At 38.6% G+C, this 14,587-nt stretch overlaps 1 protein-coding gene across 2 annotated transcripts in view; it reads right to left on the minus strand.

Annotated features, from left to right (window-relative positions):
* Nucleotides 1-2,306: 2,306 nt before the first annotated feature.
* TNFAIP3 (TNF alpha induced protein 3) overlaps nt 2,307-14,587 on the minus strand; it is a 45,120-nt gene continuing 32,839 nt past the window's right edge. For both annotated transcript variants that reach the window (XM_089676237.1, XM_089676238.1), the window contains exons 5-9: nt 13,148-13,318; nt 12,622-12,802; nt 9,831-10,729; nt 7,738-7,946; nt 2,307-6,899 (exon numbers count right to left, since the gene is read on the minus strand). In XM_089676237.1, coding sequence (XP_089532363.1) covers nt 6,654-6,899; nt 7,738-7,946; nt 9,831-10,729; nt 12,622-12,802; nt 13,148-13,318 — 1,706 coding nt within the window. In that variant the 3' untranslated portion in view covers nt 2,307-6,653. The remainder of the gene's footprint in view (nt 6,900-7,737; nt 7,947-9,830; nt 10,730-12,621; nt 12,803-13,147; nt 13,319-14,587) is intronic.

Below are 14,587 nucleotides of genomic sequence, written 5' to 3' on the forward strand. Positions count from 1 at the left end.
AGGTCATGCTGCCTTATGCTGAAGAGGAAATGCCCTTGAAATGGGTGTTCCAACAAGACAATGACCCCAAACACACCAGCAAACGTGCAACATTTTGGTTCCAGACCAACAAGATTGACGTTATGGAGTGGCCAGCCCAATTCCTGGATCTTAATCCAATAGAAAACTTGTGGGGTGACATAAAAAATGCAGTTTCTGAGGCAAAACCAAGAAATAGAGAAGAACTGTGAAATGTAGTCCAATCATCCTAGGCTGGAATACCTGATCACAGGTGCCAGAAGTTGGTTGACTCCATGCAACACAGATGTACAGCAGTTCTCAGAAACAGTGCTTATACAACTAAATATTAATTGATTCAAAGGAAAGCAAAATCTTCAAACATTTTTCAGTTTATATAGTGAATGTTTGAGTTTGTAAAGAAGAATACAAACACTACTATTTTTTTGAACAGTCTAATATTCACTTTTCTTCAATTTTTTTAGAGGAACAACACAAATTTGATATATTTTTCTTCATGTTTTGATTTGGAATAGAATGTGTAGTGTTCCCAATGCATTTGTGTGTATGGATATAAAAGCTATTAGAAGGATTTTGAGCTTTATTCATTTTTTTCAACACACTGCTATTGTTTTGAACACAACTGTAAATACATTTTTTTCTTTTTTCCTAAAACTATACAATCTGGTGAGTTGTATGAGTTTTTTCTCAGTTCGTCAATCTTTGAAAGGTTATAAAAAGTAAATTTTACTAAGAATAACAGACAGCCAATTACACCTGAATTATTACAGCACTTGTGTCAAATTACTTTGTCTGTTTTTTGGCATACAAAGCTACTTAGTTTAATTCAGAATGCTCCTCAACATTTTTTGCTGCTTTACATATTTCAGAAGTTTTACTTCATTCCAAATGTAGGGGTTGAGGAATCATGTTAAGAAATGTGTTATTTATGGACAATACTTTGGAGTAATTTACTCCTCACAGTAAAACAGATACTTTGGGAACCAGTCAATGGTTGCAGTTGAATTTCAGTTCTGAAACTTTGATATGCCCTGTTTTTTGCCTAAAACAAAAGTTAAAGGTAAGACCTTCTTTTGACGCAGGATTATTTATACATGGTTCTCCTTTAACAAAATACCAGTTTTCTATGGTATTAAAAAAAATGTTTAGCTTCCTTGAATTTACAACATTTAGTATTTCCACTTATTCTTTTAGAATTGGAGCAGCTACTGAAGCAGCACGTATTGGCTTAGAAGAGAGTAAAATTAAAAAATTAAGCAGATGGAAACCTCCATTGATCGGGCTCTGGCTACGAAAAGTCGAAGAAATAAACTATGTGGAAGATTTGGTGCTTTCGCATAGGCATAAACATGGGGTATATTTTAAAACCTGGACACTCTGGAACTTGTTTATTTACTTGGATGAAGGGAAGTCTCCCTCAGGGCAGCGAAAGGGTGACCACCTCTCATCTGGCATCTGGTTCCTTCTTTCCCGGCCCCTTCAGTTTAACATTTTGATTTGGAAGATGGTACCCACGTGCCTGTTGGGGACTGGTGAAAGATCATTTTAGTCACTGGTCCCACAGCTGCGATTTAAAATTGCGAGAATTGTTTGTAATTTCAGCGCAATTTCTGAAGACTTTATTGCGACTTGTGAAGATTTTCAAAGTTTTCTTGCAATTTGCAGTGCGATTTCCATTATATTCTATATCTGTGAAATAGCAACAAAACTGCGTAAAAAGTAATGCAAGAACTACTTTAGAAATTGCGCTGCAGCAAATCGCAAATGTTAAGACAGTGACATTCACTTTCATTAGATGCAATTTCAGGTGTGATTTCAATTCCCAAATTGCACCTGAAATCATACCGGTATGACCGGTCACTTAAACTGAAAATTAAATTTACAGCTGGAGTCTTAATGACTGGGCTGATGTGGTTTACTCTCTATTAAATATTTCTTGATTGGAAAAGTAGAAAAAAATTGTAAACAAGGCCGCAAACATTATTAATCCAAGTTGGTTTCCTTGTATTATTTGATACTGGGAGGTTTATACCGCCTACCATCCCATAACTGAATCTTATGTCTCTTAATGAAGAAGAAAGAAATCACCCTTGACTGAAAAAGCACATTCCGAAATATTTTTTTTCTGACATCCCATTCATGCACGGTCAGATTTGTTTTAGATTTGCAATTTGAATGGTCTGTTTAGGATTGCATGTTTCAAATCTGAAACAAATCTGTGTAGGAAGTAAACCTTTTTCAGTATTCCATTTTACCACTAATTTACCAAATTATGAACAAAATACACATTTTGGTTAAATACAAATTTAATTTTATATATATACTGTGTGGAATATAGAAATATTTGAGTGGAATATGGCATCTGACAAGGCAACAATATGTTTGACATACACATGTATTCATTTTTTTTGCAGCCTATTATTCCAGTAAATCCAATCACACATTATAACTTTGTATTAACTTTTTTGTACTATGCTACGTCATATGCCTTTTAGGCACACCAGGAGGCTTGTAATAGGAGGCGTACTTTGCTCGATCTGATGAGCCTGTGCTTAAAACGGATCTTCACCCTCATTCTTTTCTATCATCCCCCCTCTGCACCTCTCCTCTGCTTTTTTATTTACTCTTTTCTTATGACCCCCCCCCCCCATGCTTCTCATTGAGAGAAAGAAGTGCACTATGCACGTCATATATCCCAGAGGCAGTGTCTTTCATTGAGAAAAGAGGATGAGGCTGACCTAGCAGTGAGTCATTGGGAGAGCCACTGGCTTCCCAATGACACCACGCATGAAGATGGCAGTGCGAGCAGAAGTCAGCAGGACAATGCTGGATCTGCTGAGTGGGTAACTATGTTAACTGCAGGATCTGCAACCAGGTAAGCAGGAGTTAAGAAAGAAAAAAATGTGGGGGTGGAGGGTGAAAGTCCTCTCTAACCAATAATTGCAATAGCAGCAAATGTGAAGCATTATAAATTATACATTACAGTAGCATTCATCACTGTGCACAATAAACAGTCATGGACTGCTTAAACTTGCCATACAAAATCTGATTTTTTTTTTTTCATTCAGCGCGGTTGGACAAATCTCTTGTGGCTATTGTATCCTTATAGCACTAGTGGATGTTAGATGACCTGAAAAGCAGTTGCATCTAATTGGTTGCAGCCAGTACTTGGCCAACTATATTTGATAAAGCTCCTTTGGTTTTTCAGTCAAAGGATATTATGTGGGAGGGTGACAACAGGGCCACCCATGTAGCAAATCTGAACTGATTCATCAGGAACTGGACGAAATTTGCAAAGTCCATTGCCACCTTCAGATCTTACAAATTTAAATTAAGAAATCTGAAAATACACACACGTGCGCACACACACACACACACACACACACACACACACACACACACACACACACACTTACTGGTAAGTGTTTTGGGAGTTGTAGAACTAATTACACTTTTTTTTCTTAAACTCTGATCCTAATGAGATGCTTTGCTATACCGCTGACTACCTGCCAGTAATTTCACGGTAGAAACACTTAAAATGTTGAACAAAGAATCCAGTGTATTAAACAAAGACACAGCAAAATCTGCAGTTATTCAAAATACAGGACCTTTTCCATACATAAAGCCAAATGTTTCAAAGAATTCTGGTAATGGAGCTAATGTACCTGGAAGCTTGGGAACAGAAGTATAACACAGGCTATATTTACAATGTGTATATAATTGTATCCAGAATGTTCAAGTGTGGAAAAAAACTCATTACATTAGCCACTATATAAATCTCAGCAAGATCACCCTTAATTCAGTATTCCGTGTAATGATTCCCTGTATAAGTAAGTAAAATGTCACCTGCCACACAAGCAATTACACACATTTAACAAAAAGGTTAAATGTTATTGCACGTACAATACTGTTTTTAGTAGCGGCTCTTACAGAAACAGTATGGAATAATGAGACGTTTATATTTGTTAATTTATCATTTTGGATGTTTAAATTAGAATCATTAAAGAAAACTTCTGCTAAGTATTGGTTGCATCTAAACTGAACCAAAAACTCCTGTGAAAATTTAGACAAAGAAACACCTTATTTTTATCTTCTAAGTTATGTGCCCTCAGGCTTCCATCTGTCATAACTAGGTGCCACTCCTTCCCAGCATGGCATACCTAGTGGGGTGGACTTCCCTATTAGTAATTTTAAATTGGAATGCACTAAGGCTAGAAAAACCTGAATCTGGAGCAACTGCGCATCACAACCAATCATCTTCTAGCTGCCATTTTCATAGCTCAAAAGATAAGTTCACCTTTTGGACAAAAATAATAAATGCACTTTTTTTGCAGGTAAAAAAATGTGCATTTATTATTTTTGTCCAAAGGATCCTGGAAAGCATTGCACCAGTGATCAGTACATCGTTGATGCCATGCAGGTCTCCTGCAGACCTGTCAGAATATCTGCTTGTTGTACTGAATGATTGAAAACTACAAGCCAACAGCCGTTAAGGCTGGAAGGAATTGCAATTCATTCATTCATGGAAGTCTGCGCTGTTTTCAAGTTTGACAGATAGTATGGGGAGATGTTTCCCTGTACTATCTGTCAGAGGGAGGGGAGCAGCAGCTGCAGCTATGGGAACATATTACATGTTTCACCCTTAAAACAGGTGGAACATGTAACATCTTCCAAAGGTGAACTTATCCTTTAACTAAACAGCTTATTAATATGCACAGATGCTGCAGTTTTAGTAAAGTCCCTCCATAGAATCTTACTCAGCCTGATAGATAGGAGCTCATTCAGAGAATCTGAGGCAAGCTGTGGCACTGGAGAGTGCCTGCTATGTGACTTATATGCATAAATTGTACATACATCGCAGGTATGCTTTAATCACTTCAGGCCAGCGCCTCCCGGCCCTTTAAGAGTTTCAGAAGCTGGGACATGGGCGGGGTGTTAAGGTCATGTGACTGCCGTGATTCGCCATCACGGCAGTCACGATTGGAAAAGGTCCCGATCGAAAGGGCAGATTGGGACCTTTCCGTGAGTCACAGACATATGTGCTGGGAGCGCGCAGGGCGCATGCTCTCAGCACATATGCATTTTTTAATTTCCCGCAAATATGCACCCACTAGGCTTCAAGGCCCAGACACCGAGAGGCCGCATATTTGCATGCGCTCGGTGTCAAGAGGTTAAAGTGGTTGTAAACCATCATGTATACCCAGTGACGTGACTGGCCTTCGGTGATACACGGAGATGAAACAAATCCTCCTACATAAGTTGTACCTGTATATCTACAGTTGTCTGTCCCCTAAATCCATTCAAAGTGCAGAATTCACACAAGATCTCTCAGCTCTGAAAAGCAGGGGAAGGGTTGCTGAAGCTTTAGGAGCAGATTGGAGGGAAGGGATACACCCACCTTCACACAGAGGAACAGAGCTGAGGCTGTCAATCTGCTGGAGACCCTCCCCGTCATCATTTTTATCTTGGTGTCAGGAAGTGAATCATGCTTATAGCAGAGGAACGAGGCAGCGGGCAGAAATTACACTCTGTACTCTGGATTCAGAGTATACACACTATAGAGGGATATACTTTGTTCATATTTCATATGTTCATGTTTACAACCACTTTAAAGTAAATACTGTATATACTGATACAAATTTGTAGTCTGCCATTGCTGACCTTCTCAAAATGCTAGTTACCTGGGTGGCATCAGTACTTGTGCAATTATAACCATGTAACAAATACAGTCAGGGTGAAGTTATAAGACCTGATCGGTATATTTGCTCTAGATCAGTGACTAGAAAAGTATTAAAGCCACTTGAATCACATCAGAGCAAGGCATCTAGTATTTTGAGAAGGCAATTATCACACCTAATGAACTTCTTTCTGTACAGATTTCCTTTAATGCAGGATGAGCCCATACACTCATTTGCTTTCCTTCCTGCTCAATCAAAGCCCTCACTTAATTACCATAAACCTCCTCCATTTGACATTGTTTGGGCCCGAGTGACCAAACGCAAGGAGTAGACACTGTGAAGTAAAAAGGACCAATGACATTTTCCTCTCCAGTAAGTTCCAACACCACCTGTCACCAGATCTGCAGTAGAAATGCAGCTAAGAAATGTGGATCTGTGAATTGGGCTATCAAAGAATACCATCAGTTTGTCCTGAATGGGCAAAAGCGAGTGCCTTTTTAAAAGATCCCTAGAACGTTGCAGATTAGCAGTATGCAGGTTTTGCAGTATAACATTACTTGCAAACCGCAGTATTCTGACTCTGGTCTGTGAGATATCACTAAATTGGGACTGTAATGTCACAACACTACAAAGGTATAAAGAGCATTTATCAAAGTATAATTATACCTAAATATAACAGAAAATCCACACAAAACAACCCAAACAATTTGAAAATATATAAAAATAAATCTTGTTACAACACATATCAAACATTACACACAGAAACAAATTTCACACAAAGGGAATTAAAGGGATTTATATGTCTATACATATAAATAAAAATACAGTATTGATAAATAGTATAGTATATTATAGTAAAGTGATTAAAAAACAAGTCCTTTCAAGATTTAGTAAGTTTATAAGGAGTGTTTTAGTGGTTTGTGCCATTTTCCAAGCGTATTGTCCAGTTTTTTTTTGCTATCCATATATCTGTTTGAATTGGTAGCATTCATTGCAGTAACCGCTGCACTTGTTGTTTCCAAAGTGATCACATCCTGGAGCCCTACACCGTAGCTTAGGAGTGTCTTCTCCAGATGACTTGCTGTGACTGCCTCTGTGTTTGCACTGAGCACAAAGCTCTTCATTTCTCCCAGTTACTGGATTCCTGCAGACATCCCTGGCACATTTCTTCATTTGGGGACCAGAGCGATTTGGTCCAGATCTCTGAAAAAATAAAAAAAATGAATTTTAACAATGTGGTTTAGGGCTTGGCATTAGAGTGAGGCTTGCTACTACATGAAAGTCATTGTTACTCGGGGCAAAGAGACAGGTTCTGGTAATAACACATTTACCCTCCACTCCATTCCCCTGTCGAAGTCCACAGAGATAAACGGTGCTTCCAGTTATGGGGGAGTATGTTATCTGCTACCCTTTCTCCCAGAAGGGCGTGAGAGCCCAATTGCCAAACTTGTATACTTTCACATAGGTGACTGAAGAAGGTCAAGAACTGTGTGATCTGAAAGGTCAGTGAGGGTCTAGAGGAGCATAAGGAAGGTAATCACAGATGATGGGTATGATGGGGGTGGCCTCTCAAGTGAATCTGTCATTTAGCCCATTAGGACAGTAACTTTAGAGTGAAACATCAGGCAAACAGCCAAGTACAGTTAAATGAAATACATATTTACTGTTTTACCTATTAATAATTCTGTACAGACATTTTTGTGATTTACATACATTTCCACACTGCACAGCCAGATAGGTGGCACATGTAGTTCCAGATTAAGCAATTAATCTTCCTGGTTTAGCAATGCATTTTTCTAGGTGAATCATCATCATCACCTCTATTCAATGAACAGGAGGTTGAACAGGGAAGCAGTCATTTTAAACCAGAAATAGCAGAGTCATCTGATTAGCAGAGGCACAGCAATCACAAGAATGAATGGCTGTGCTGGCCTATGGCAGCATAATTTCTAAATATAGTCTTTTTTTTGGTTACATAAGATCTACGGTAACTCAAGATGGATGTCAGTCTTCCAAGTGCTATAAGGAAAGGTTTACTTACCTCTGTTTGTCTCTGCATTTGTTGCTCTGGATTTCTGGCTTCACGATATCTCTGATTCTGAGCTTCAATGAAACACTTTTGACAGAATCCTTCAAACATTGTACTCCCTAATGTGCTGCATTCTGGCCCTAGGCAGCGACTCATGTCTTTAAATGCAGCCACACTGACATTGCTTTGTGATGATTTGTGAACTCTTCTAGAGGCACCACCTGGAAAATAATGAGCAGAATTGTAATTACATCTTGACATAATTACATTGTTGATAGAATTATACTGTCGAGACAACGTACACCAATCAGTTAAAAATGCTTAACTTTTAATCATTACTTCTAAAATACTTTAGCATGACTGACACTCTAAAACCATTTGCAAAATATGTTTAAAAACTACAGCTGCTTGTAAATCGGAAATATTGGCTATTACCTGTTGTATGACAGTAAATGTGTCAGATCTGTTAAAATGATCTCACTTACTTAATTATGGACTATTTCGTTAAAAAAAAAAAAAAGTGCAGGTGGGACAACATTGAGTTAGTATAGAGAGTGTCTAATTTTAACTTTGCATTTAAAGGAAATCATATATAATATACCGGTACATATTAATACTGTAAATTAGGGATGCACCGAAATTCCGGTGGCCGAAACGTTTCGACCGAAAACACCCCTTTCGGCTGTCGGCCGAAATGAAAAACAAAAACATTAAACACATTTCTTTTTTAAAAAGTTTAAAGTGTCCCCCCATGCTCGCACATAGTGGTGAAAGCATATGTAGGCCATGCCTACATATGTACACGGTGTTCACACCACACATGTGAGGTATCGCCACAAACGTCGGAGCAAGTGCAATAATTCTAGCACTAGACCTCCTCTGTGACTTTACACTGTTAACCTGTTGAAATTTTTAAAGCATCACCCATGGAGATTTTTAAGTATCGCGTTTCCTGCCATTCCTGCGAGGGTGCACAATTTTAAAGCGTTACATGTTGGGTATCTATTTACTTGCCAGAACATCCTCTTACATATTTTACAAAACAATTGGGGTATATATTGTTTTTTTTTTACTCAAAGTGTATTTTTTTCCAAAAAATATATATTCCTTTTTAAAAACCGCGCATTTCAGTTTTTGGCCAAGTGCATTTTGAATTTTCGCTTTCGGCACCAGGATTTCCATTGCAGTGCACCACTACTGTAAATAATGGCATTAACTACTTCCTTGTTATTACTGCTTCCAGGGTTGCTTCCTTTCTCATTGGACAGAGGTGAAAATTAATTTATTGTCCAGAGAGGAGAAAGGGGGTGGAGATGTGACATAGGAAGCTGTGTTGAAGAATCAGGAAAGTCTGTCATCTTAGTGAACAACTGAGGTCTCAAGATTCCTAGCTTACTGCTACTGCTGGTTTGGAACAGTAAAATGACCTTATACAGAAGCCCTAGGCAGATTCTCTATAAACTAAAAATTAAGCACTGATTGCATGCAAGGGATAGATTCTTTAGAATCAATTTTTTATAAAAGGACAAAGTTAATTGCTTTTATAATATTCTGCACTGTTGAACCTTTCTGTTTAAAACTGTAGGAAAACAAAGAGGATAAGTCATTATATAAAAATTTTTTACATTTATTTTTTTAGATGCAGTCAGGACATAAACATTTAAATATTTACTTATTTTACTACCCTTTGTAGTTGTAAACACTGTTGAGCAATTCAGTCTCAAAAGTCACATCAGAAGTACTGAAGTCATTGTGTAAGTTAACATAGCTCCCCGTTTCCCCCTCCCAATGGTATTTTAGGAGCCTTCTTGCCTAAATTGTGGGCTTATTTGTCTGAGAGAATAACCTGAAAGTGCTCATTCAGTACGTCTGCTGTGTATTTGAGGAAGAATTGATCCACAGTGCCTGCAGACAGAGAGGTCATCAAGGACATGTTTAAAGTTAATCTGCTGTTTGTTAGGAATATGTAAATACTTGAATATTTATAGACTGCCCATAAGTTCAATAGGCCAAAATTTGGCCTGTGATTTCATAGCAGAAAGCAGCAATACATGAGTACAGGTAATATTAAAGAGTATATATTAAAAAGTCTAGCAATTACCTACCATTATTCTCCTGATATTCAATAAAACATAGTGTGCAAAATCCTTCATTTTGTAGTGTCCCAAAAAACTTGCAGCCAGACTTCCTGCACTTTTGGTTAGATGTTCTTTCTTCTGCATTATACACAGCACCAGACTGAGACCCGAGAGCTGGTTCCTGGCTCTTATTGCTGGTTATCTCCAAACCTGTCAGGTTCACTAAGCTTCCTGATCCATTTATAGGGTCTGAGAAAGACCTCTGATGAGCCACGGATGGGCAATTTGAACTGTGTGTTTGCTCTGTGGTCCTTTTAAAGCAAGAACTGCAAATACCGTTAAAAGTCCTTGTGGTGTCTTGAAAACAAATATTGCACCTAATTATATCCGGGTCCCTTGTCCTGTCTGCCTTCCTACCAGACTGAATTTGCCTGGTATTATGGCAGCGTTCACACAGTCCATTGAGCTCCACATTCAATGTAAAGGGACAGTCAGGTGTTTTACATTTCATTGCATTTGTTTCACTATAAATAAAAAGACTTGGTGCTGTAGCCAGAGCAGTGACAGAGCCAGACACAGTCTCCCCTGTTATCTGACAAGATGGCTCCAAATACTCTGTTCTGTTGGGAATGATTTCACCCTTGTGCACTTGAACTTTAGTTCTGTCACTTGACTTTTGTTTCCTTTCAAAGCACTCATGGCAATAAGGTTGGGTGTTCACAGACATGTAGAAAGGACAGTTTAATGTTTCACATTTTACTTCCACAAGAGAAAGTTGAGGTAGGCAAAGTTCATATCTACGTTTACCACAATTGCCCCTGCTTGTTTGCTCTGAAAACTCTTGCCACCTTTTGTATTCATGTTGCACTAGCTGACAATAGTCTTCTACTAAGCTGATTTCTTTTGGTAAATTATTCTCATCCAGTCTGTAAAAAAGTAAAAACGTTAGGGCATATTTTAATTTATAATTTCTTATTGCATGCAATGGCTGACTATCTGATCAAAACAATTTCATTTAAAAGGGCTACACTGCTTTTAATGAAGCAAGGAAATGTCAAGATAACAGATGCACAATATATCCGTTTTTTTGTAATATTGTTACTACAATGTTACAGCAGGGTTGCCATAACAAAAATATTGTTGTCCATGTGAAATGGAGTTAAGGGATGTATAGGCTGTTAATTATGCCCACAAATCTACAGAACAGATTCATCGCAGTGAGGGTTCTGATTTAGTTTTATAGCTGTTGTCTTGTTTAGCAAATTCCCTATACTGTTGGCAACATTACAAAAAGCAATGCTTTCCTTCTTTGCTGATAACATGTTTTTTTTTTTAATAACAAACATGTTATACTTACCTGCTCTGTGCAGTGGTTTTGCACAGAGCAGCCCCGATCCTTCTCTTCTCGGGTCCACCGCTCATGCCCCTGGTCCCTCCCTCATGAAGGGTGCCCTCACAGCAAGCATATTGCTCTAGTGGCACCTGAGCAGGCGCGCTCCTGAGCCACGGCTCTGCGTATCCATTCACACACAGAGCCACAGCTGAGCCCTGCTCACTCCCTCTCCTGATTGGCTCACTGGCTGATTGACAGCAGCAGGAGCCAATGGCTGTCTCAGCTAATCAGGAGTGAGAGTCCCCAGAGAACGGATCGAACTGGGGCTCAGGTAAGCGTTAGGGGGGGCTGCTGCACACAGAAGGTTTTTTTTACCTTCATGCATACAATACATGAAGATAAAAAACTTTGGGCCTTTAAAACTACTTTATTAACTCATTGTGCATTTTGCAAAAACATACAGTACACAGAGAATCGTTGTGGTTGGTTTATATAAGTCCCTTTATTCATAAAGTCCATTCAAATCTAAAGAACAATGCTCCCTAGCCTTCGAGAGAGTTACCTTTGACCGCTTCGCAACCATCCTATAGCAGATATGCTGCTACGGGGCGGCAGAGTTGCACAAAATCACGTATATATATATATACACGTGATTTTGCATTTCCGGGTACGGGGCCATTTGTGGCTGCAGCTGTCAATCACCAGTTTATTCGGATTACTCGCCGGTGCCCGGTGATTGCCGAGCATCTCTGACGGGGAGGAGAACTGTATCTAAATAATACAGTTCTCATTCCTGTCAGCTCGTGCACACTACTTTGGATGGCTGTGCACAGCACGGACACAGCTTACAGTAAAATAGCAGCCATCACTAGTGAAAATGAAAAATAAAAAAAAAAATTCCAGTATCCATACCGACATGTGTAAACGCTATAACTTTCACATAAACCAATTAATTTACACGTATTGGGATTTTAGACATGTAGACAGAATACATTTTGGCCTAAATTTATGACGAAATGTGATTTTTAAAATTTTTTTACTGGACATGTTTACAGAAAAAAGTAAAAAATATTGTTGTTTTTTTTTCAAAATTGTCGGTCTTTTTTTTATATAGTGCAAAAAATAAAAACCGCACAGGACGATCAAATACCACCAAAAGAAAGCTCAATTCGTGGTAAAAAAAGGACGTAAATTTTATTTGGGTGCAGCGTTGCATTACCGCACAATTGTCAGTTAAAGTAACGCAGCACCGTAACACAAAAAATGTCCTGGTCAGGAAGTGGGGTAAATCCTCAGGAGGGCAAGTGGTTAATCAGAAGATGGTTTAATCCACTAATAACCTCAGTACTGGAGTAAATAAAACTAGAACTGGAATAAAAACCTCACTGGTAATTCTTACTCATATGCATAAAGAAATATACTGTTTTGAGTCATCTTGCCAAAGAAAACTAACAGAAGGAAAAGTCTATTAGAAGGTGAACTCACCTGGCAGTATTTATTAGATGGGTAGTGCCATGTTCCCATGACTGAACAGGTATCTGCAGTATATATAAATACTCTTTCAGAAGCTTGTCTTTGGTTTTTTCTTCATGATCAGTTAAGAAGTGCACTTTCATATCTTCATATCTACCACTCTCATTGAACACAAGTGGGACAGCTCGAATCTCTGCTTAAAAAAATTTAATTCTTTCAGAAAGAGAATGTACGTGACTATTTATTCAGTCAATGAAGCTAAAAAATGAAAACATATGCTGATTTTAGTCTGCATGGGTTGTTTCCCTAATCTCCTGAACTATACATACATGCAAATTCTGAATGAACTTAATCAAAAACCTAGTTATATAGCGACTGTAACTGCATGTGTATGTAGTAATACTGTTTTCTCTAGATTTTGGATAATCATTACTGAACAGCTGGATCATAAATGTTCATGATTTTCAGAATGGAGACAATATCTGGAAGTATCTAACTTTCAAAGTTAAGTATCAGGGTGCAAATCAATTGTACATACCTGGACCAGTGTCCATCATAGTGACAAGAGGTGCAAAATGCTGGCTTTCGTAGCCAAGAACTATAGGGTATTTATAGCATTCCTGTGCAGGCCAATGGAGAGGTAGGTAAATCCCACTAACATTAAGAGGGGAGAAGCTAGAGCCAGACTCCAAGCTACGAATTACATTGTCTGTGGAGAAAAAGTAAACACATTGGTGAACATTTATCAAGCCAATTCATTACACAATTAGCTGCAATGAAACAAAAACTGAACTGCCACACCACTACTAAGAGATCCAGATACAACTTTATTCCAATAAAAGTCAGGGGTGCAATCCAAAAATTGTCTGCCTAACAAGCTGCTGATAAGGCCTGTGCACATAATTCACACTGAAAAAATTACCATTGTAGGTCCATTTCACTCTTGGTTTGTTCACATTGTTGTCGATCAAGCCTTCATGAAGAAGGGGGGTGGGCTTTTGGACCCCAAAAACACATTGGCTACTTTTTGAGTTTTCCACCTGACTTTTATCTTAATAAAGTTGTATCTGAACCTCTTAGCAGTGGTGTGGCACTTCAATTGAAGGTAGACAACCAAGACAGACTTACACAGGTTCATGCTAAACAGACGCACATTTAAGAAGTGGTCAGGGGAATGTTTTATTCTGCCATAGTTCCAGCTTAGAGCAGCAGGAAGAGGACATTATGGAAGAACCTGAGCTCTTAAATTAAATCTGTCTCTCTCAATGCTCCTATTTAGCACTGCCTTGCATATGTGGCAGAATTATTATATGTACCCCTACCCCTGTTTTTTATTATTCCTATTATTCATAATTATGTTTGCTTAACTATCATGAGATGCTAACATCACTTGCAGTTACAAATGAGCCTAAACCTTTTCTATTGTTCCTACTCAATCAGATTAGAGCTAAGAGGACTTGATTTTTCAACTTCAATGGTAACTCTAGATCTTGAGGTGATAAAAAGGGAGGGGGGCTGTGCATCATCAGGGTAATTAAGTGGGCACCCTCCCTCAGCGGCACTGTATTGGTAAGCCCACTCCCCTCCAGAAAGCTCATATACGACCTGCCAAGTACACCCCCCTTGGTTCCATATTTGCCTGTCTAATATTGCAGCCATGTTCTTGTCTTTCCTTTAAGTCCTCATGCACACTGGACGTTTTTACAGCGGCTGTCTATGGCATTTTTTTCTACAGCCACTAAACTCCCCAGCATGTTATCCTATATGTCCATGCACACACAGACTGTAATCAGCGTTTTTTGGCAGGAAAAAAACCCCAGAACTAGTGGGTTTCTAGAGTTTTTAGCTGGAAAAACGCTCTAATGCTGAAAAACATGGCAAAACACGGTAAAACGTGGTAAACCAGCGTTTTTGGACTTTTTTTGAGCAAAAATATAATTTTTTTTGTAAAAATAAGCTAAAAAGAACAAAACGCGTA

The sequence above is a fragment of the Staurois parvus genome, unplaced genomic scaffold (assembly GCF_062004578.1).
Source record: "Staurois parvus isolate SC_StPar_1 unplaced genomic scaffold, SC_StPar_1.0 ptg000165l, whole genome shotgun sequence".
Lineage (NCBI taxonomy): Eukaryota > Metazoa > Chordata > Amphibia > Anura > Ranidae > Staurois > Staurois parvus.